Source organism: Peromyscus maniculatus, chromosome 10 (genome assembly GCF_049852395.1).
Source record: "Peromyscus maniculatus bairdii isolate BWxNUB_F1_BW_parent chromosome 10, HU_Pman_BW_mat_3.1, whole genome shotgun sequence".
NCBI lineage: Eukaryota > Metazoa > Chordata > Mammalia > Rodentia > Cricetidae > Peromyscus > Peromyscus maniculatus.
The window spans coordinates 83,270,017-83,292,766 of NC_134861.1; the positions used below are offsets into that span (position 1 = coordinate 83,270,017).

At 42.9% G+C, this 22,750-nt stretch overlaps 1 protein-coding gene across 2 annotated transcripts in view; it reads left to right on the forward strand.

Annotated features, from left to right (window-relative positions):
• The first annotated feature begins 431 nt into the window (after positions 1-431).
• Positions 432-22,750, forward strand: part of Mob1b (MOB kinase activator 1B) — a 35,690-nt gene continuing 13,371 nt past the window's right edge. The window contains exons 1-3 of one of the 2 annotated variants that reach the window (XM_006991656.4): positions 432-686; positions 17,340-17,506; positions 18,966-19,059. In XM_006991656.4, the coding sequence (XP_006991718.1) occupies positions 673-686; positions 17,340-17,506; positions 18,966-19,059 (275 nt within the window). In that variant the 5' untranslated portion in view covers positions 432-672. Of the gene's footprint in view, positions 687-4,797; positions 4,990-17,339; positions 17,507-18,965; positions 19,060-22,750 lie in introns of those variants that run through there. The other variant, XM_076546586.1, reaches the window with a different exon arrangement.

Consider the following 22,750-nt stretch of genomic DNA (forward strand, 5'->3'; position numbering starts at 1 on the left):
ACTTAATCCCCATCCCATCCCCAAGTCATTCTAAGCAGAAGAAATGTCTCCTTGTTTTTAAATGCAAGCACAGAGGGACTGGGGATGTAGCTCACGTTGGTGGAGTGCCTAAACCCAGCACAGAAGGCGGGCCCATGGCCTTCCACTGTCCTTGCTGGGCACCCTGGGATGGCGACACCCTCCCTCTCTACAAAACCCAGGGCTGGAATGGAAAATCCATTTCCCTGCATGGGCTCCGAACACAGCCGAACAGCTCCGGACGCCGGACCACGCCCCCGGCTCCGCCCCGGCCCCGCCCCCGACCACGCCCCCGGACCACGTGCTCCAGCAAACTCTCCTGCCGAGTTGGTCAGAGTGGGCCGCCGAGGTGACCCGAAGGTGATCCCGGGGTGGGCGGGGCGCCCGCGCTCTCGCGAGATCTCCCCGAGGGGGCGCGGAGCTGGCGAGGAGGACGCGGCGGGCGGCGCTTCCTTGGCTGCTCCGCTTGCAGTCGGCGGAGCCCGCCGAGCCCAGGTCTTCCACTTCCGCCGGCCGCTGCCAGGAGCGGAGCCCGGAGAAGTCGGCGGCCGCCCCGCAGCCGCGCGTCCGCCTCCCGCCCTCGCCTTCCCTCGGAGTCCAGCCGGCCGTCCCAGGCCCCGCTCTGCCGAGCCCGCAGCCCACGCCGCGGCCGACATGAGCTTCTTGTTGTAAGTAGCCCGGCCGCGCCGGCTTTGTTCTGCCGCCCCCTGGGCCGCAGGCTCCCGAGGCCCTGGCTCCCCGTCCTCCGTGTGCTGCCCGGCCCTGGTTCTCCGTCCTCCGTGTGCTGCCCGGCCCTGCCTCCCCGTCCTCCGTGTGCTGCCCGGCCCTGCCTCCCCGTCCTCCGTGTGCTGCCCGGCCCTGCCTCCTCGTCCTCCCCTGCGTGTGCTGCCCGGCCCTGGGTCCCCGTCCTCCGTGTGCTGCCCGGCCCTGCCTCCTCGTCCTCCGTGTGCTGCCCGGCCCTGCCTCCTCGTCTTCCCCTCCGTGTGCTGCCCGGCCCTGGGTCCCCGTCCTCCCCTCTGTGCTGCCCGGCCCTGGCTCTCCGTCCTCCGTGTGCTGCCCGGCCCTGCCTCCCCGTCCTCCCCTCCGTGTGCTGCCCGGCCCTGCCTCCCCGTCCTCCGTGTGCTCCCGAGGCCCTGGCTCCCCGTCCTCCCCTCTGTGCTGCCCGGCCCTGCCTCCCCGTCCTCCCCTCTGTGCTGCCCGGCCCTGCCTCGCCGTCCTCCCCTCCGTGTGCTGCCCGGCCCTGCCTCCCCGTCCTCCGTGTGCTGCCCCGCCCTGCCTCCCCGTCCTCCGTGTGCTGCCCGGCCCTGGCTCCCCATTCTCGGTGTGCTGCCCGGCCCTGGCTCCCCATTCTCGGTGTGCTGCCCGGTCCTGCCTCAGCGTCCTCCCCTCCGTGTGCTGCCCGGCCCTGCCTCCTCGTCCTCCCCTCCGTGTGCTGCCCGGCCCTGGCTCCCCGTCCTCCGTGTGCTGCCCGGCCCTGCCTCCTCGTCTTCCCCTCCGTGTGCTGCCCGGCCCTGGCTCCCCATTCTCGGTGTGCTGCCCCGCCCTGCGTCCCCGTCCTCCGTGTGCTGCCCGGCCCTGGCTCCCCGTCCTCCGTGTGTATATGAGTGTATGTGCTTGCAAACTCACCTCCCACTCCCCCGATTGGCTTCCGACCATAACCATTGTCAGGTCTCCCGGTTCTGTGTCAGCTGTCCACTGCTGTTTTCTGAGTCTCAAGCATAGAAGATGGATTTGTTCATATCTGACAACCCCCAACCCCTTTAACATCCTAGGTCTTAGGGTTGAGAAATGGGGAGCTGAGTTCCATAGAGATAACTTCAAAACAGGGCTGTTTGGAGGCCTGGATTCCCTGAGGACAGCCTGGGGACCCCCTCCCCGCTTTCCTGATGTGTGGGGTTACATTTTTTCAGGTATCCTCCAGGTAGGATCTGGGTACTGTGCCAGGGTTAATTCAGGTCCACTGGGCTGTAGGTTTGCCAGTCAGTTGTTAACATCGGCTTTAGTGTTACCTTTAGCGCTGGTCATTATTTTACATACCGTTTATTTCAGACGAATTTGAGGTGAAGTGGAGGTTGGGGCAGAAAAGTGGGACAGCAAGACTAGGGTTTGGGGTTACACCTGAAGAGTAACTCTTTTGAAAGCTTTCCTATTTTTCACCCAGGTGTTTAGAAAACAGAAATAAAAACAAGCCCTTCAGGGTTGTAATCCACTTCATACACCCCTTTATGTTGTGGAGCAAACAACATTTAGCAATTCCTTTATGTTCAGATTTCTCTTTTCCCACCCCCATACGTTTTAGTCATTACATTGGTGTCTGAATCCTGAGTATTCACCGTTATTTTCACATCTCATATATAGGGTATCATTTGTTCTTAGGGTGTTCAGGCAATGCTGAACATGGAAAGCTCCATGAACAGATTTTTCTCCTAGGCACAGTGTCTGGCTTGTGTCAATTTGCCTGACAAATTTGAACTTATAAATTTATTCTAGGGCTGATTCTGAGTTTGTCAGTAGTAATTAAGAGAAATTGGATGGCTTATACAATCCATCATTTCATATTTTACCTTTAATCAATATACCCAAGCAACTCCCATGTTGAATGCAGTTTTGCATTGCTTACAGTGTGTTCTCAAGAATTTAAATGGGATGGTTGCTGCTGACAGGCTTGTGTCTTTTGAAATCGTAAGCTGAAGTGGTTGAAGTGTAGGAGGGCCATATTTGGCTGGAACTTGGTGATGAGAAAGGTTCTAGTGCTGTTTTGTGAATACAAATAAAATACTGTCCTGTTTTTATGTGGCTCAGTATTAGGTGCAGATATATGGCAGGTTAGTTCATTTTTTTTTTTTTCCTGATGAACATTAGCTATATAAGACAATATTGCTGTAACTAATGTGGTCATGTAGAGAGTTTGTACTATTTGGGGAACAGTTTTTTAGCAAGGTCACAAATAGAAGCTAATACACTCTCAACAGGTTTTGTCCATGGGTTTTAACAGTCCAGAAAAGTCAATCTAGAGAGAGCCAGGCATGATGTTACACATTTAATCCCAGCACTTAGGCAGAGTCAGGTGGATCTGTGAGTTCAAGGTAACCCTGGTCTACTTAGAGAGTCCCAGGCCAGCCAGGGCGAATAGTGAGACCCTGTCTAAAAAACAAATAAAAATTTTAATCTGACAATTTTTATTTTATAGTTTCTTGAGCATTATTTATGAACCAACAGTGGAAGCAGAAAAAGAAAGCAAAAAATTACGGAGTTCAGTACAACTCCTCTGGTTCTTGGAGCCCTCTTGGGAAGAGCTCCTGTGAGTAGATAAGGCAGAGGAAATAGGACAGTGAGAGATAGGGTTAGAACACGATGAGTCGTGTCTGAGAAGGAAAGCTCTGTTGATTAGAAAGAAGCCCAACAACTTTCACTGTGCTCGAGCAGTATCATTTATGTGAGACAGATAGGCTTCCTGTGCAGCGGAGTGTGTGTTTCGGTCAGTGACCACAGTGATAAACGTCCGGAGATCATTTAGTGTGGAAGGAAGAGAGCAGAAGTGTGGAGGAACAGAAAAGGCAGGGGAGGGGCTGTTGGATGGGAGCGGGCGGCAGTCAAGGGTGGCCCTGGTGCGTGCACAGGCGGCCTTCCAGAGTGCTAGTACAACTCGTGCACAAACGCTCAGGACACATTTTCCTTGCATTCTGTGCAAGGCTGGCCTGCAGCTGCGGGTGTGCTGCACACTGGCCTCTGCATGTCTGCAGATGAAACTGAATCCCTAGATAGTGAATGTAGAAACTTAAGTTAGCCTTGTAGATTCAGATTCTTAACTACTTCAGTTGTGTGGAGGGTATGAGTACTCCAGAGACAGTAGGTGACATATCAAAGTCATCATGAAGTCCCAAAGCATAGGAAGCAATTTGTTCTAAGTAGTTTTCAGGAAAAAAGTTCGGTGATATCTAGTGAAAGGTGAATAAGAGTTCTCTAAGAAAGAAAGAGGCAATGGTACATTTTGCTTGGGAAATGGGAAATTTCTTGTGAACTGTCCATTTTGAAGTATGTACAAGAAGGTCTAGAATTTTGAAGTGATTAGACGGGCTTTTCTCAGTAATAGCCTCTTCCTTATTTTACTGAAGGAACAAAAATCATAGTAACCAGTTTAGGATTGCTGGCCCAGTATTTGGAACACAGGTCTCTTAGTTTATTTCTCTTGATATTTTATGTATGAAAATGCAGAGAATTTTAGGATAAAAGTGATTCTTGGTAATAATCAAAAAAGTATATTGAATATTCTTTATTTCTAGCATTTTAAAATTCCTTTGAGAAATAATGAAAAAAAGTATAATTTCCTTATGTAAATTAGGAGTTTAAACAAATGCAATTAACTGTAGCAAAAGGTAGTTTAGGGATGTGAATGAAATGATTTGGGAATGGAAGGAAGAAAATATATATTATTATTCTGGTCACCTTTCATTTTTCTTTTGCAGTAGTAAAAATACAGGAAAAGAGATCAACATTTTACCTAAATTCATGTGTCATTCTCCTTTATTCTTGCCCTTTTTTTCTGTGCCCCCCCATCATTATTTCTTGTTTTTAAAGAAATGATTCTTTTTAGTACTTTACAGTTTTCTTTTCTTTTTTTTTTTTTTTTTTTTTTTTTCTTCTGGAGCTGAGGACCGAACCCAGGGCCTTGTGCTTGCTAGGCAAGTGCTCTGCCACTGAGCTAAATCCCCAACCCCTACTTTTCAGTTTTCATCTGTAACAGAAGGTAATAGTAAAATTGTAACTTGGTGACTGTTTACTGTGAGCCAGGAATTGAGTACTTCTTAGGTTTGCTTATTTTGATTTTATGATATGAGTGTTTTGCTTGCATTTATATGTGTGAACCATGTTCGTGCATTGCCTGTGGGGGCCAGATGAGGGCATTGAATCTACAGAAACTGGAGTGCCACGTGATTACTGTGACCTGAATCTGGGTTCTCTGGGAGATCTGTAAGTACACTAGCCATTTCTTCTGAGTACTCAGTGCTTTAGAGACCTTAGTTAAATAACTAGCAGGAATCTCGCTTTTTAGATAGGGAAACTGGCACAAGAAAGTCATGTAGCCAATGAATGGTATAGCTAATTTGAGTCTTGAAAGTCTCTAGGCATATGATCTTATGCTGCCTTGACTGTAATTAATACAGCCTCCCCCACCCTGGTGCTGGTTAGGGCTCCTGTTGGCTAGGAAGGTGTTCTATCAGCGATTAAAACCTCAGCCCGTATATACATATATTTTTTTCAAGTTGAGTCTGTTTTTCAGATTTCGCAGGTACCATGCTTGTACTGGTAGAATCCTTTTTTTAATGTTTTTTTTTTTTTTTTTTTAAAGATTTATTTATTTATAGTGTATACAGCATATATGCCTGCAGGCCAGCAGAGGGCACCAGATCTCATTACAGATGGTTGTGAGCCACCATGTGGGTGCTGGGAATTGAACTCGGGACCTCTGGAAGAGCAGTCGGTGCTCTTAACCTCTGAGCCATCTCTCCTGCCCCAACTTTTTTAATTTTTAAAGTGATTTATTTTTATTTTGTGTGCATTAGTGGTCTGCCTGCATGTGTGCTCTTAACTGCTGAGCCATCTCTCCAGTCCCAAAAATAACTTTAAATTTGTATCAATATACTATATTCCCCTAAGTGATAACAAACATCCATAACCCACCAATTAACCAAAAGCCTCCCACACCCCTCTTAGGAATGTGGACATCACGTTCTTCCAACTGCTTCCTGCTGTCTGTGGATGAAGTATCTTTAGGGTCCTAGAGAGAAAATTTGAGATGATGGCCAAATCCTGGGAAGACCAGCTGTAACCTTTGTTAAATACCACCTATCAAGATTCAGGAGGTCTCCCCTGATCATACCTGATCCATATTATTCCTGAAGGAATCCATAACCTCTCATCTCCTCTGGCAACAAAAGCAAAAACTCTTCTCCAAAGCATTTTGGATTTCCATTTGACAAAATTTTTTTTCTTTACTTTTTAAAAGTTAAGGCATTCCTAAAGTATACAGGCTGATTTATTTCAACAGTCCCTTTCAATTCCAGATCTCTGCAGCTGTCCTTTGCTTTTCAACAATCAAAAAATATACCTGTATGTTAAATGCTATATACCTGTATGTTAAATGCTATGCTACTTGTTTCTCTCTTGTTTAGTTCTAATTGTATAAGCTAAAAACAGAAATCTTGCCGGGCGTTGGTGGCGCACGCCTTTAATCCCAGCACTCGGGAGGCAGAGCCAGGCGGATCTCTGTGAGTTCGAGGCCAGCCTGGGCTACCAAGTGAGCTCCAGGAAAGGCACAAAGCTACACAGAGAAACCCTGCCTCAAAAAACCAAAAAAAAAAAAAAAAAAAAACAGAAATCTTACCACATACCATATTTACTGTTCTCTCTCCCCTCCATTCCCCCTTTCTTGCTTATTTATTTATTTTTTTTTGAGACAGGGTTTTTTTCTGTGTAGCCCTGGCTCACCTGGAACTCACTATGTAGACCAGGCTGGTCTCAAACTCACAGAGATCCACCACCACTCTCAGCCTCTTTCTTTTTGAGGCAAAGTCTCATGGATTCCAGATTGACTTTGAACTGGCTACATAGCAAGAATCTGGCCTTCTGCTTCCCCTCCCAAATTCTGGGATGACAAGCCGTAGCAATACTTTTGTATTCTTCCAGCTCTCTAACCCTTAGCAACTACAGCTTATTCTGCATATGAATTTGCCTATTTTGGGCATTCCATGTAAGTGGAGTCATTCAATATGCAATACCAAATATTGTGTGTCTTGTATGTAAGTTCTTTTCATTTTGTACAGTATTTTCAAGAGTTATCATTTTTTTGTATTATGTACTTAGTACATTATACTTTATGGTTAGATACTATTATATGGATGACTTGCTTTTACTTACCCATTTATTAAGTGATGGATATTGGTTATTTCTACTATTTTGTCTGTTACGAATAATGTTACTGTGGATGTATGTCCACATTTTAATGAGAACATATATGGTCAGGTCTCTTGGGAAATACTCATTTTTCCCCATCCCCAGCTGGTGATGATTGATCATTTACTGTCACTAGTTGACAGAATGTCATAGATTTGGAATCATACTGTATCAGACCAGAGTATTTCACTGAGTAGTATTTAAGCCTTCATGACGTGGTAGCTGATTTTGTCACTGTTCCATTGTGTAGATAGTTCATGGCTGTTTATTTACTGATTGAGTTAAGGTCTCACTGTATAGCCTGACTGGAACTCGGAGACCTGCCTGCTTTCAGTCTTCTGAGTGCTGAGATTAAAAGGCTACACCACATTTTAAGAACTTCTTGTACATGTTGGTTTCACATCTTCTGTTATACTATATGTAATTGGTAAATATTTGTTTGCAAGTGGGTAGTTTCTCTTTTCTCTATATTGTCTTACACAGAACAAATTTTAATTTTCTTAATTTAACTGTCAGTTTTCTTTTGTGATGGCTTTGCATCTAGAAAGGTAGATTCAAAGTTGCAGAGATTTTTCTCGTATTTTTTTTCCCTAGAAGTCCCCCTCCCCCACCCCCCAACAGTGTTTCTCTGTGTAGCCCTGGCTGTCCTGGAACTCAGTTCTGTAGACCAGGCTGGCTTTGAACTCACAGAGATCTATCTGCCTGCCTCTGCCTCCTGAGTGCTGGGATTAAAGGTGTGCGCCACTGCCGCCCAGCTAAAAGTCTTAGGGTATTGTGTTACATGTTACATCTATGATCCAACTCAAATTACTTTTTGTATAAGGTGTTGAATTTGTCTCCATTTGTGGTTCTGCATATGGATTTCTCATTGTTTTGACAACATTTCCTGAAAAGATCACTCTTCCTTCATTGAATTTTATTTCTTTGTCAAAGATCAGTTGTCTACATTTATGTCAGCTTTGTGACTTTAAAAGTAGCTTTATTTAGATATAAGCACATACTTCACAAATTACATATTTCAAACATGATTTGGTGTATTGGTATTTTCCCAAGGTTGTGCAATTATAATCATTATCAACCTTATTAAAAAGCTGAATCCCCCCCTCCCCCCCCACTGGCTACTGACAGTATTTGTTGACCTGACTGAATGTTAATGTACTTTTAGCATAGCCAAGCTAGGAAACAGCCTGGTGATTTGTTAGGAAGCTAGGCATAATCTTTCTATTCAACTTAAAGCCCTCTCCTTTAAAAATTGCCTTTTTCATGAAGGCACTAGTGTCCTTGTTACTCCTAAAGTTCCTAAAGACATTGGGTGTATTTAATGCATGTGCACATACTGGTGGATGCACCTATGAGTGGAAACCAGTGGTTGACTTTGGGTGTGTTCCTTATCGTATTACTCAGTTTCTTTAGTTATTAGTTGTTTAATTCTTTCATGGTATTGGTTTTCTTGGAATAGTTGGTGATATAAGGGTTGTTTGCTAATTTGTGTTTGATAATTTTGATGGTTTGTTTTCTTTTTAGTGAGTGCAGTTTTTGATTATAGGAGCTTTCCTTTGATACTAGTAGGAGAATGAAAAAATATCCCTCTGCCCGCCCTGTGTGTGTGTGGGTGTGTACCAATAGATGATTGCTTGATTGCTAGGGTACCCTTACCTGTTGGGCAGGTAATCCAGACTGCTCTCAGGCTTAGCCTATTGCTGTGCACTTGTTGCCCCTTCCTTGCTTCTCAGGAAAAGGCTGGAAAAGGTCAATTGCGGAGAGATTGTTCATTTCCTGTATAATCTACTGAAAACCCCACAGTGCCTCTCCTGTAATTCAGGTTTTTAATTTGGACCACAGTGGGAATTACTCTTCATAGCAATCTCTGTAAGACTCAAGATTTCCTACTCTAGGCCATTTGTGTATGTGTGTGTGTGCGCCCGTGTATATTGGTGACTGTGTATGCGAATGGAAACTAGAGGTTGTTGACTTTGGGTGTCTTCCTCAATTATATTATTCTGATTCTTTGAGACAGGTCCTTACTGAATCTGGAGCTCAGTGATAGGAGCTCCAGGGACTCTCTTTCCTCCTAAGCCTAAAATTATAGGTGTGCAATTCCTCCTAGGTGCTTTTTTTGTTTTGGTTTTTTGAGAGGGTTTCTCTGTAGTTTTGGTGCCTGTCCTGGATCTTGCTCTGTAGACCAGGCTGGTGTAGATGTAACCAATCGTCTTTTTAAAATAAGAAACACAGAGCCAATGTAAAAGAGAAAGCCGAGCCGGGCGGTGGTGGCGCATGCCTTTAATCCCAGCACTCGGGAGGCAGAGCCAGGCGGATCTCTGTGAGTTCGAGGCCAGCCTGGGCTACCAAGTGAGTCCCAGGAAAGGCGCAAAGCTACACAGAGAAACCCTGTCTCGAAAAACAAAAAAAACAAAAAAAACAACAACAACAAAAAAAAAAAAAAAAAAAAAAAGAGAGAAAGCCGAGAGGTCAGAGCTCAGAGATAAAATCTTACCTCCTGCAGTGCTCCTAGCTTCCCCGAGAGAGAGCTACTTCCTGTTTGTCTGTGTTTAAATAGTCTTTCTGTTCTGCCTTCTCATTGGTTGTAAACCCAATCACATGACTGCCTCATCACTGCCTGTAAGTACTGCCCTCCAGGTCTTAAAGGCGTATGTCTCCAATACTGGCTGTATCCCTGAACACACAGAAATCTACCTAGCTCTTCTAACCATCACGCTCTTGCTATGGCTCTAATAGCTCTGACCCCAGGGCAACTTTATTTATTAACATAAAATTAAAATCACATTTCAGTACAAATAAAATATCACCATAGGCTGGCTTTGAACTCAGAGATCTGCCTGGCTCTGCCTCCCGAGTGCTGGGATTAAAGGCATGTACCAACACTGCCCAGCTATTTTATTTATTTATTTATTTATTTATTTATTTTTTTTTGGTTTTTTGAGACAGGGTTTCTCTGCGTAGCTTTGCGCCTTTCCTGGAGCTCACTTGGTAGCCCAGGCTGGCCTCGAACTCACAGAGATCCGCCTGGCTCTGCCTCCCGAGTGCTGGGATTAAAGGCGTGCGCCACCACCGCCCGGCTTATTTATTTATTTTTAATGTGGGGACTGGGCATTCAATTCAAGTCCTCAAGTTTGCATAGCAAACACTTTACAATTGAACTGTTTCTTTTTTTTAATATTTTTATTTTATAATTAATTTAATTTTACATATCAGCCATGGATTCACCTGCCCTCCCTCCCACCCCCAGCCTTCCCCCCCAATCCACCCCTCATTCCCACCTCCTCCAAGGCAAGGTCTTCCCTGGGGATTCAGCCTAGCCTGGTAGTCAAGGCAGGTCCAGTCCCCTCCTCCCTGCACCAAGGCTGAGCAAAGTGTCCCTGCATAGGTCCCAGGTTCCAAAAAGCCAGCTCATGCACCAAGGACAGGTCCTGGTTCCACTGCCTGGGGGCCTCCTAAACAGTTCAAGCTCATCAACTGTCTCACTTAACCAGACAGGGCCTGGTTCAATTGAACTGTTAATTTAGCCCTGAGCTCATCAACTTTTTAGTCACATCAGAATTCCTCAGTTTCTGATCTGCTGAAAGTGTTCTTTTTTAATGAAAATTGTTCTTTTTTAAAGGAAAATTGCAAGAAATAATCATGCAGAAAGACAAGGCATTTAATAGTGTGAGGGAGTGAGTAAGACAGTGGGTTTTATTCAGTTAACTTATTTTGGTGCCAAGGATTGAACACAAGGCCCTGTTCATGTTGAACACATGCTCTACCGCTGAACTATTCCTTTGGTCCCCAAAATGGGCTTTAGAAACTTCAACCTGGGCTCTTTATTTTACAACTTTTTTAATCTTGGGCAAATTACATAAAAATTTTAAGACTCAAATTACATTACAAAATAAGAAATTGACACTGTATCAGAGTTGTAAAGACTGAATGAACATAGAAAATATTTCTGAGCACAAAACCTGTAGGAGATACTAGTTAATATTAATCTTCATCATTACTGTCCTGTTTAGGGGTTCTAAGCCTGAAGCTGAGTAGAACTGCCAATCAGCAAGTTATTTATGCAGTTCTTTGTCTCCTGTGGTAGACTAAGACCTGAAGGAGAAACACTGAAATGAATGCCATGTTTGAACTTAGAATGGAGTACTTCCCGGGGGTTCAATAGTGAGGTAGGCCTTGCTATTGCTACTGTATAGATGAGGAAGCTAAAACAGTAATGCTAAGTTATTTCAAGATAGTTGACTATTATTAAATCCTGTTCTTCCGTTTGAAAATCTGTGTGGTCAGAGTAAATCACTTCACCTTGAAGAAAGACTATTGATACAAATTGAGGATAGTTAATTGACTTCTGACTTTCAATAAACTAGCATATTCTTCAGTGTCAAAATACCCAGGTATCCCTTTATTCCCTGCTGTTGCTCCTGGTTTGATTTCTCTGTAGATATCTTCCCTTAACCTTTCATGTCTTCAGCCTTAAGATTCCCCAGTCCGTTTTAGAAAATACAACTTTGTTTATTGTTGAGCCAATAGATATTAAAATGAAAGGTTATGATAGCATAAAATGGATTATGGGAAACAACATAGGTGTCCCTTTGAGATCTGATAAATTCTTTATGGTCTCAAAGAGGAAGTAAATGGTGTTGAAACTTAAAACAGGCAAATCACAAGGGATAAGTGTGTCTTACAAGGGATAAGAACTGTCTCTAGGATGGAGTTTTCCAGACTGCACTGGAAATTGATTTGCTTTCAGAGAGTATAAGTGGAGCAGGAAAAGCAATCCTGAATATCTTGGATGTTTATTTGGAAAGTAATATCCCCAAAGAGGCTGTGAACTATTAATATAATACCCCTTGTAAGTACTTGTATTATTTAGATTTAATCATAAGAGTCTAAATTCTCTGTAGTTATGGTGTTATGTTGGGAACTAAAAAGAGGAATTTTCAGTCTGACCTCTATTTTCAAAGACCAACTGTTCTCATAGGGTATTATTAATTGGATTTTTCAAGGGTATAACTTATTTGTGGGGGTAAAAAGAGCACTATAAAATTCAAAGTTACACATGCACACAGTCCTGAGAATTTTTCACATGCACATTGAATGCTGCAGCAGCATTGCTTGTAGAAGTAAATGATGGGAAACAACCTGAGTCAATAGATGGCTGCTGAAGCTATGTTATGGTACGTCTATTGACATTTAGAAGGGGTCCCTTAGCACACAGGAACCACCTGGACTTTGGAAATTTGAATTACATGGGAATTGCAAATAGAGAAGAGAGTGTTAGCTGGGCAGTGGCACATGCTTTTAATCCCAGCACCCAGGAGGCAGAGGCAGGTGGGTTTTGAGTTCAAGGCCAGCCTGGTCTACAGAGTGAGTTCTAGGACAGTCAGAGCTACACAGAGAAACCCTGTCTCAAAAAACCAAACCAAAATGAAACAAAAACCCCAAATCTAAAAGCAACTCACTCACCACTTATGTGCCTGATGCCTGTAGAGGCCAGAAGAGGGCATCAGATTCCTTGGAACTGGAGTTACAGACCTAGGTGTGAGTGATGGGAGTTGAACCTGGGTCTTCTGCAAGAGCAGCCAGTGCTTTTAACTGCTGAGCCATCTCTCAAACCCCTAATTGTGGTTTCTTAAGGGACAGAGGAGGAAGAAACTGGCAGCTGAGGAAATAGGAACTTGTTGTTCTGAGAGTACCTTAACTGTGCTTGGAACAAGGGAGGAGAGCACACACGGACAGCAGTACATCATACTCAGCTGTCTTTGAACCTTAGGCATCCAAACAGTTGTTTCCACACTACACTTGTATTCCCCATGTAGCCTTGGGATGTGAGCATGGGACTGGGGTTGACTCTAGCTTTGGGCTTTGTACCACCATGTCTGTCTTTACTCAGTTATTCTGGTTCATGAAGAGGAAAGACAATGAAGCCGCTAACGACTGCATAGAATTTTCCAGTTTAAAAGCTTTTTTCACCTACAGTTTTTATGCTCTTCTGTGACACAGATTGGAGATGCTTTGTTTTTATTAGGTGTTTATAATTGGGAAGCAACAACAAACAGGCGCTGGAGAACTTGCCTAAGGAAAAAGACTAATCAATTGGGAGTGGTGAGCTACTAAATAGTAAACCTAGGGCTCTTGAAAGTTGAAGCTGTGGTGAATTTGAGGCAGGTCTAAACTAGAATGACATCATGTTTCAAAAAAATCAAACTAGAAACAAAACCACAATAACTAATACAAGTGAAAGCTGATAATTCTACAACATCAAATCCAGATCCTTTTTTCTAACAAAGTATAAGATTTTATATGGTAGATTTTAGTTTGTTGAAGATCAAATCTTAGAAGAGACTCTGATCCAGAAAGTACCTCCTCAGGGAAGAGAGGTTTGATTGGCAGATGGCTTTGGGGTGCAGGTGAGACCCAGACAGTTCTGTGCAGGTGTATGTCACAAATGTGTGTGTTGCAGCTCTTCTCAGAACTGCCTGTTCGTTCTAACTTGCAGTGATCTGAGCCAAGTGGTGGCTTAACTGAGCATATGTAACAAGCTGCCTCAAGTCTTGAACCAAAGCAGTCTGAGGACAGCTATATAATCAACACATAGATTAGGAAGATACCCTTTTGTAAAATATACTGGTAGAGTATATTTCTCGCACTGTTTTGATGAGAAGGCCCAGGGATGTAGCTTAGCGGTTCAATACTTTCCTCGGTTTTATCGGAAGCCCTGAGAAAAACAATGATGAGAGGTGAAAAGGAAGAAAAGAAATATGCATTGAGTTTGGAAAGGTATAATTATATTTCTGTAAATGTTTTAGATCTGTTTAGAGAGAATTTGGTGTTTAGTGCTGAAGAAAAGTCTGTATACTCTAGTGTGTTCTACAGCTTGACCTTAAACAGTGTTTTACTTTGGATTTATTCTGAGAGCACTGGGAAGCCACTGGGTGGTTCTCAGGGGAGGAGTGGTGTCTACTTATTCATGTTTTTAAAGAGATCCCTTGGTTGTTGACTAAAGACATGGGAAGAGAAAGTATTCAGGGTTGAGAAATACCAGTTTCACTTTAATTAAGCACTCAAGAACAGACAGCATCGAAAGGAGAATGTCAGTGGAGTGACACGACCATTGGAGTGGGACATCTGGGCTCATCGGTAGACTTTTCACTCACTTCAGTGTCCCGCGGTGATAATGACAACTGGGGTTGAGCACACCAGCTGTGTCTGGGGGAGAGAGGGAAGGGATGTGGAGTTCAAACTTCAGACACAGGGTTGAAGAATGCAAAGCTATGGAGCTGTAATGTTTCACCATTGTGTGTTCTCTTCAGGATTCTGTTTTCATCTTCATACTTCAAATATCTATTTTTAAGTTTCTTTATTTTTTGTGTCTTTCACATCATGCATCTTGATCACATTCATCTCCCCGTACCTTCATATCTGCCCTCTGCCCTTACAACCCCCCCCCCAATAAAATAAAATTTAAGAAAAAAAAATGAGGAAAAAAAATCTCTCATCATGGAAGCTGTCATGTGACACAGTGAGTTATACAGTATACCCTTTAGTCCATATATCTTTATTTGCAAGTGTTCATTGTGAAGAGTCATTGGTCTGGTTCAAGGATCTGGATTCTGCTACACCATCGATACTGGGCCCTCGCTGGGACTCTTCTTGGATATCCTGCTGTTGCTCTGTGTTGTGGAGGTCTTGTAGCTTTGGGTCTGTAAACCAGCCCCCTTACATGCTCCAGCAGATCATAGATGGGGTGAATGTTGGGATGGGCCAACTCAAACCTGGGTAGTTTCAGGGCTGGTCAGCCTACTATCTCTCCCCCATCCTTGCCACCAGGGTGAACTCTCCAGCCTTGCCCTGGCTAGTTCACCCTATGCAGTTAGGAGCAAGGGGCAGGACCAGTTCTCCTGCCTCATGCCTTCTGGGCTGGCTTGCCCACACCTAAACCACCAGGGCCAGCTCTACTGTGTTGCCCAGGCAAGGCGCAGCTGGTAAGGGGTGAGTTCAGCTCTCCAGCTCTTCCGACTTCAGGGCCAGCTCTCCCAACTGCTAGGGGCTGTGTGGGGGGCGCACATCACTCCCTTGCCCATCCATGCCACCATATGGCAGATGAATGGTGGGGCCAGCTCTACTGTGCTGCGCAGATTAGGTGCAGGGGCCTGCTTTCCTGAGTCCCGTAGCTGGTAAGGGGGAGGGTCAGTTCTCTGTCTGCTGTAGATGGTGAGGGGAGTTGCTTAGTGGGTCACTCTCTTAGACTCACACCCTCAGAGCCGGCTCACCTGCACCCCCACCAACAGTGTCAGCTCTAGTGTGCTGCCCATGCAAGTGCAGGGCCTGCTCTGCTGAGTTCTGCAGCTGGTGATGGGTAGGGATAGCTCTCCCACCTGCCACTGCCACAGGTGGTGGTGGGGGGTTTGGGTGTTTGTTTTTGAGACAGGGTTTCTCTGTGTAGTCCTGGCTGTTTGGAACTAACTAGGTAGACCAGGCTAGCCTCAAACTCACAGAGAGATCTACTTGCCTCTGCCTCCTGAGAGCTAAATTTGTGTATCTCTTCATCCTGTTCTTAATCTTTTTGTTTTTCGAGACAGGGTTTCTCTGTGTAGATTTGGTGTCTGTCCTGGATCTCGAACTCACAGACTTCCGCCTGCCTCTGCCTCCCAAGTGCCAGGATTAAAGGAGTGCACCATGGCCACCCAGCTCTGTTTTTTTTTTTTTTTTTTTTTTTTAAGATTTAATTTATGTGTAGTGTTTTGTCTGCACATATCCCTGCAGGCCACAAGAGGGCACCAGATCTCATTACAGATGGTTGTGAGTCACCATGTGGTTGTTGGGACTTGAACTCAGGACCTTTGGAAGAAGAAGCAGAGCTTTTAACCTTGAGCCATCTCTCCAGCCCCCAGCTTTGTTCTTAATTTTTTAAAACTCTTTCTAAACCTAGTTTTAGTTGACCAACACATTCATTCTCTCTCTCTTACTCACTCACTCACTCTTATTTGTTCTGCTATATCCAGGGAGAATTGGGTCCAGGATCCTGTAAAGATAATATGTATGTGCTTAAGTGTCTTATAGAATGGTATGATTCTTGCATATACCACATCCATCCTATTATGTACTTTTAAGCTCATATCTAGTTTACTTACACAGTCTTAAGTGTAGATGTAATTCTAAATAGTCTTATTAAATAAGAAACACAAAGCCAAATAAAGAGTTAAAAGCCCAAGAGGTCAGAGCATTAGCAAATAACCTTTAGCTTACCAGACGCTGCCATCCTTCTCCTGAGAAAGAGACCTACTTTCTGTGTGTTGTATTTTTATTGACTTTCTGTTCTGCCTTCTCATTGGTTCTAAACCCAATCACATGACTTTCTCATCATTGCCTGTCTATACAGACCTCTAGGTCTCTATGATTGGTACTTGGATTAAAGGTATATGTCACCAAGCTGACTAGGTCCTTGAACACACAGACTCTGCCTGCCATGTGATAGGATTAAGGGCATGTGCTACCACTGCCAGACTTCTGCTAAATGGCTTGCTGTTAGCTATGACCCCCAGGGAACTTTATTTATTAATATACAAATAAAATCACATTTCAGCACAAATAAAGTATCACCATATCTAAGTGCTATTATACTGTGTTTAGAGAATGACAGGGAAACAGTTTGTATATATTCTGTAAAGATATAATTTTCCCCAAGTATTTTCAGTTCTTGTTTGATTGAGTCAATATGAAGACTCACTCATGTGGAGGGCTGACTGTATGTATGTGTATGTTACATAACACTGCACTACATGTATATATGCATACATTCTGAAATTTGAGTTATCAGTCATGTTAACTGCCTGTTTAACCAAAATGCTGTATTAAGATTGATTGCAAATGCTTCCTATAATTGGATAGAACAACATTTAGCTTCTTTAGCTTTTCCCTTTGCTTTTGGACTTTTGTATTTTACTGATATAAAATTGTGTATTAAAATGACAAATAAGGTTGAATAAGAAATAGAATTACTAATACTTACTATGGAAGTACTTTTTTTTTAATGTAGCTTATAGTTTGTTATTCAGAGTGGTTAGTTTACTGTGGGGAACTGGATTAGTTACAGCTGAAAGTTCTTTTCTCCTCCTGAGTTAAACTAGAGAATATAGAGAATTTGTTTGAATATATTTTGGGTAGATAACACAGTCATTATAATAACTACATTATTTCTAGGATTAATATAGCTAGTACAGTTTAAGTTTGGGGGCTGAAAGTATAATTTTTATTAATTTTTGGATATTTAATATGACTGATTTTTACCCAGTAATAAATTGTAGATTCTGTTGGCAGTATTTATTTAAATAATGAATAATCCCCCCTCCCTTTCTTTCTATTCATAGTGGTAGTCGCTCTTCGAAAACTTTTAAACCAAAGAAGAACATCCCAGAGGGTTCTCACCAGTATGAGCTCTTAAAACATGCAGAAGCCACACTTGGCAGTGGCAACCTGCGGATGGCCGTCATGCTTCCTGAGGGAGAGGATCTGAACGAGTGGGTTGCAGTTAACAGTAAGTGCCTTTCTGTTTCCCAGCTGACTCTGGATTGGGTCAGTGACCGTCTCGTTGCAGGTGAATGTTGAGGTGTCTACTCTAGGATCTAGCCTAATAGTCACAATATGGTGATGATAAATAGCCTAATATCACAATATAGTAATGTCATAATCCAACGTTAGTCTTCATGTTATTTTTTCTGAGTATGAAATTTTATGAAATGTCAATAGAAGTTTACTGTCACTTTATTTTTTAATTATGTGATTAATTATAATGTGATTATATTTCTGGACTAAGACAGTTTTGTTATTAGAAATAAAATGGTTTATTTTTCCACTTTATTAATGAGAGCCATCTTATCTATAAGATGATTTTTGTGACACCTCACAGATAATCAGAATAAATTTCCAGTGTGTGTGTACATTAGTACAGGGTCTTACTGTGTAGCCCTGGCTGGCCTAGAACTCACTGTGTAGATTAGGCTGCTCTTCAATTTAGAGAGATTCACCTGCCTCTCAGTTGCTGGGACTGAAGGTGTGTGCTACTGTCCTGCCCTGCCCCTCTGTCCCTTCCTCTCCTGTCCCCTCTTCTCTCTTCTCCTTTCCTTTGACTCTATTTGTGCTTTTGTACTTCTGAGAGCTCGTTTGTTCATTTATGTAGTTATTTGAATTTTTCACATTTATTTATTTGTTTTTTGCATGTATGTGTTAATGTGTGTGGGTACACATACCACAGGACAGTTTTTTCTCTCTACCATATGGGTCCTGGGGATTGAACTCAGGTTGTCAGGCTTAGTGGCAAGCACTCTTACCCACTGGGTCATTTTACCAGCCTGCATATACTAATTAAGAAAGATTATGAATGGCTGTGTAGAACCATGTGTTGTAGAACACAAGATACTAAGTATAGAAGCAGGTAATTACTATCTGTCTGTATTTTCTCTGTTTGAATTGCTAGAACTGAGTGTCTGTGGTACTGGAAAAGCCAGCAGTGTCCTCCTCCGGCCTCCACATGCACACACAGTTTACAGTGGGTTGTGTGTTCCTGGCTGTTTCCATTGTGAAGTCAGTGTTTTCGGAGAGTGGATTTGGAATGGCAACCCATTATCATTTAAATTTGTGATTTCATTATTACCAACATTTTTGTATAGGATTTTATGATTATCTAGAAACTTTTTTTTGTGAGGGGGCATTTTAAATTTACATTTCCTGATGTGTTGTCTTTTCTTCCTCTTATATAGTCTTTTGTATATCTTATATATACATTTTTTATGTGAGTTGCCAATAATTTTTCACACTCTTGTCTTCCTGCTGTCTTATACAAGCTCCTAATTTTAGTATACTCAGCAATTGGGGCTTTGGTGTGAGCTTTTCATCTGCTTTTGTAGGGAAAACCAGAACCTGGGATTCTGCTTAAATAGAGTGAAAGTTACTTCTTTACTGTTTTATTTTACTTATAACAGACATTTGCTTTGCAGCTGTGGATTTTTTCAATCAAATCAATATGCTTTATGGAACCATCACAGACTTCTGTACAGAGGAGAGTTGTCCGGTGATGTCAGCTGGACCAAAGTAAGATACAGTTAATGATTGGTTTTCTTTGTCACTGTATGAGAAGGAAGTGTCTCACCATGTACTTCCTGGGCTCTCGTAGTCCCTCAGTGGCTTCTCTGTGACCTGCCTTCTGCTCCCTCTCCTTACCAGGTGTCTTTCCCCATCCACCTGAACTAGCTTCCTGGAAACTCCTTGCCAATTACTCGGTTTCTTCTGAAAAATTGCTTCTTCTATCCTTCTTGGGTATTTTTCTTCTCTTCTGTTTCTTTTTTTAAATCTTATGTTAATGTTTTAAAATGTCTTACCCTTATTACAGGGCCATCCTAACATTTTTTTCCCTATGGAGCTGCTTAGCATTCTTCAGTGTAGATGTGCTCTTCCTGCTTAACTTTTTCATCTAAAAAACATTGTTTTGTGTGTGTGTGTGTGTGTGTGTGTGTGTGTGTGTGTGTGTGTGTGTGTGTGTGTAGGTGTGTGTAGGTGTGTGCATGTGAGTGCAACTGCCCACAGTGGTCAGAGGCATCCAATTTCCTGGAAGCTGCCTCAGGTTGGAGCTATCTCAGTGCCTCTGGAGGAGCTTTTCATGTTCCAAAGAGCTGAGGTATCTCTCCAACCCTAGTGGTTTCACTCTTAAAATAATGATATATTTTTCATTGTGTTGTATTTATACTGTAATATTGTGTGCGTGTTCAAGATCAAATCAGGGCATCAGATATGCTACTCATTCTTTTTTTTTTTTTTTTTTTTTTTTTTTTTTTTTTTTTTGGTTTTTCGAGACAGGGTTTCTCTGCGTAGCTTTGCGCCTTTCCTGGAGCTCACTTGGTAGCCCAGGCTGGCCTCGAACTCACAGAGATCCGCCTGGCTCTGCCTCCCGAGTGCTGGGATTAAAGGCGTGCGCCACCACCGCCCGGCTGCTACTCATTCTTTATTTGTTCTTTTAAATCTGTCTTGGTGCAAAGACAGCTGTTATTACTTCCTCACAAATCAGTATTGGTTGGGCTAATGCCCTTTTGAAGTTGGCTTTTAGTATTACTACTAGTAAATGCCACTGCTATTTACTTAGTTATATATAAATATATCGTTTATTTTACTTCATATTCCAACATTTACCTGAAAATTACTGATCCATGTATCAACATGAACAAAAGAGTTTAGTCAGTTGATCAAAGAACTTGCTGCAGAGGTGTGGGAGCTCAGTGTGTTGCTATCTTAGGAGGTAAACACACCCTGGCCATTCTCACTAGAAAAGCAGAGAGCTGTTTCTGCTGTCTTGCCCACAGATGTGAGTTTCCCAAATCTCAGTTCCCTGCTTCCTTTAGGTCTCATCTGTTAGAACTGTAGCCAGCCGGTGGTTTTCACACCTTGAGGAACTCTTTATTTCGGAGAACTGTCCTGTATGAACTGTCCTGTATGGAACTTCTGTTGTTGCTTTTTTGAGACAGTCTCTGTGTAGCCCCATCTGTCCTGGAACTCCCTGTGTAGATCAGGCTGGCCTCGGACTCACAGAGGTCTGTGTGCCTGCTTTCTGAGTCCTGAGATGAATGGTGTGTACCACCACACCTGACTCTGTAGATTTTTAACCAAAGATGCCTATCCTTATCAAATTTGATTTTAAATGAATTAGATATCCCTTTGGCTAAATATTGTGGTTCAGATGACATTGTCTTAGTCTCATCAAATTTCTATTTTGTTATTTTAAGATTTCTTAAGGAAAAAAAGGCATTGGAGAAATTAAATTCCTTTTTATAACTTGATTCCTGTTGGTACTATTGGTGTTTAGTTCAGATGTTTTAAGTTTTATGCGAAAATAGATGGTTTTAATTTTGCTGTTACATGGTTAATTTGTATTGAGGAACAAAGTAGCTCTGCCTTCTAAAAAGAAAAGCAAATTCCTTTGTAGCACATTGCCTGCCCACCTGTTCCTCTCACTCTCTGTCTTTTTCCTTAAGATAATCAGTCACTCACTCAATCAACCAGTAAATAAACAACAAACACAATCGTTTTGAGACTACATCTTACCTCTGTAGCCCAGGTAGGCATTGGGATCTTTCTCAGTTGTGTTGGGATTATAGCTGTGCCTACCATGCTCAGCTTTTTTCCTTTTCCTTCCTTCCTTTTTGGAGAATTTTTCCCCCAGAGACATGTTTCTCTGGGTAGCTCTGGCTGTCCTGGATCTCGCTTTGTAGACCAGGCTAGCCTTGAACTCACAGAGACCCACATGCCTCTGCCTCCTGAGTGCTGGGATTAAAGGCGTATGCTGCCACACCTGGCACTTTTTGGAGAATCTTTACTCTTGTCTTTTTCTTTTCTTTTTAGATAGTTTTACTGTGCAGCCCAAGCTGTCTTGGAACTCTCAATGTAGACCAGGCTGGCCTTAAACTCAGATACCCACCTGCCTCTGCCTGCCAAGTGCTTAGATTAAAGGCATGTGCCCACTACGCGTGGCACTCTTGCCTATTACTAATGCTAGGAGTTGTCCCAGTTCTTTATCTTTACCGACAAAGGAAGAATTGTACCATGGAGAGATGTTTGTTAATGTCAGCTCTGGAGTTTCCCACTGGGGCATCTTGTCAGCACTCATTAGCAATTCTGAGTTAGATCTGGAGTATATGTGATCAACCAGTTGGTATCATTAGCCTCTTAACAAGTGGTACTAAATGATGTTTCTGAGTACTTGGTTGACATTTGCTGTTTATTGTGATTGGAAAAGAGATAGTGGGTATGTTGGAGCTGTAATTTACAAGTAAATGTTGTGATGACAGAAGAGAATTTAAAAGAGAATGGTCTGTTAAGACCTTTAATCCCAGCACTCGGGAGGCAGAGCCAGGCAGATCTCTGTGAGTTCGAGGCCAGCCTGGTCTCCAAAGCAAGTTCCAGGAAAGGCACAAAGCTACACAGAGAAACCCTGTCTCGAACCCCCTCCCCCCCCCAAAAAAAAAAGGGGGAAAAAAAAAACCCAAAACAGTTGAGGGTAAAATAGAGCCACCAATGACGTCATTTGGTTTGTTTGTTTGTTTGTTTTTTCAAGACAGGGTTTCTCTGTGTAGCCCAAGCTGTCCTAGAACTCACTCAGTAGACCAAGTTAGCCTAAAACTCAGAGATCTGCTTGCCTCTGCCTCCCAAGAGTATTGGGATCAAAAGTGTACGCCATCACCGCCAGGCCAATGAAGTAATTTGTGTTAGTGACTTTTATTGTTGTAGTGAAAAAAATACCTAACAGAAGCAACTTGAAGAAAGGCTCTGTTCTGGCTCACAGATTGAGGCGTTTCAGTCTGTTGTGGTGGGGAAGGCATGGTTGATGGGTTGGCATGGGGCAGTGAGAGCTTTCATTGAGGATCAAAAGGAGAGAGCTCCAGCTGACACCTTGTAGGCTGTCCCAGTGGTATACCAGCATCATTTGTAAAGGTTCCACAGTAAGCCAACACCCGAGCCTGTGGGACACATTACAAACTCAAACCGTAACAAAATCTTAATTATATAAACATAACAAAAGAAAAGAATAGGGAATCATAGGTTTAAGTGCTAGAGATATAAGCAACATATAGTTGTTTCATTTTTCAAAAAGTCTTAGGATATTGAAAGTTGAGATTATTTGTAAAACTTCAGGACATTGAATATGAATCTTTGATTTACCATGTTTGCTTTGATTTTGATATAGAAGTGAATGAACACCTGAAAATCAGTAACAAATGTAGGCAGACTTTTCTGA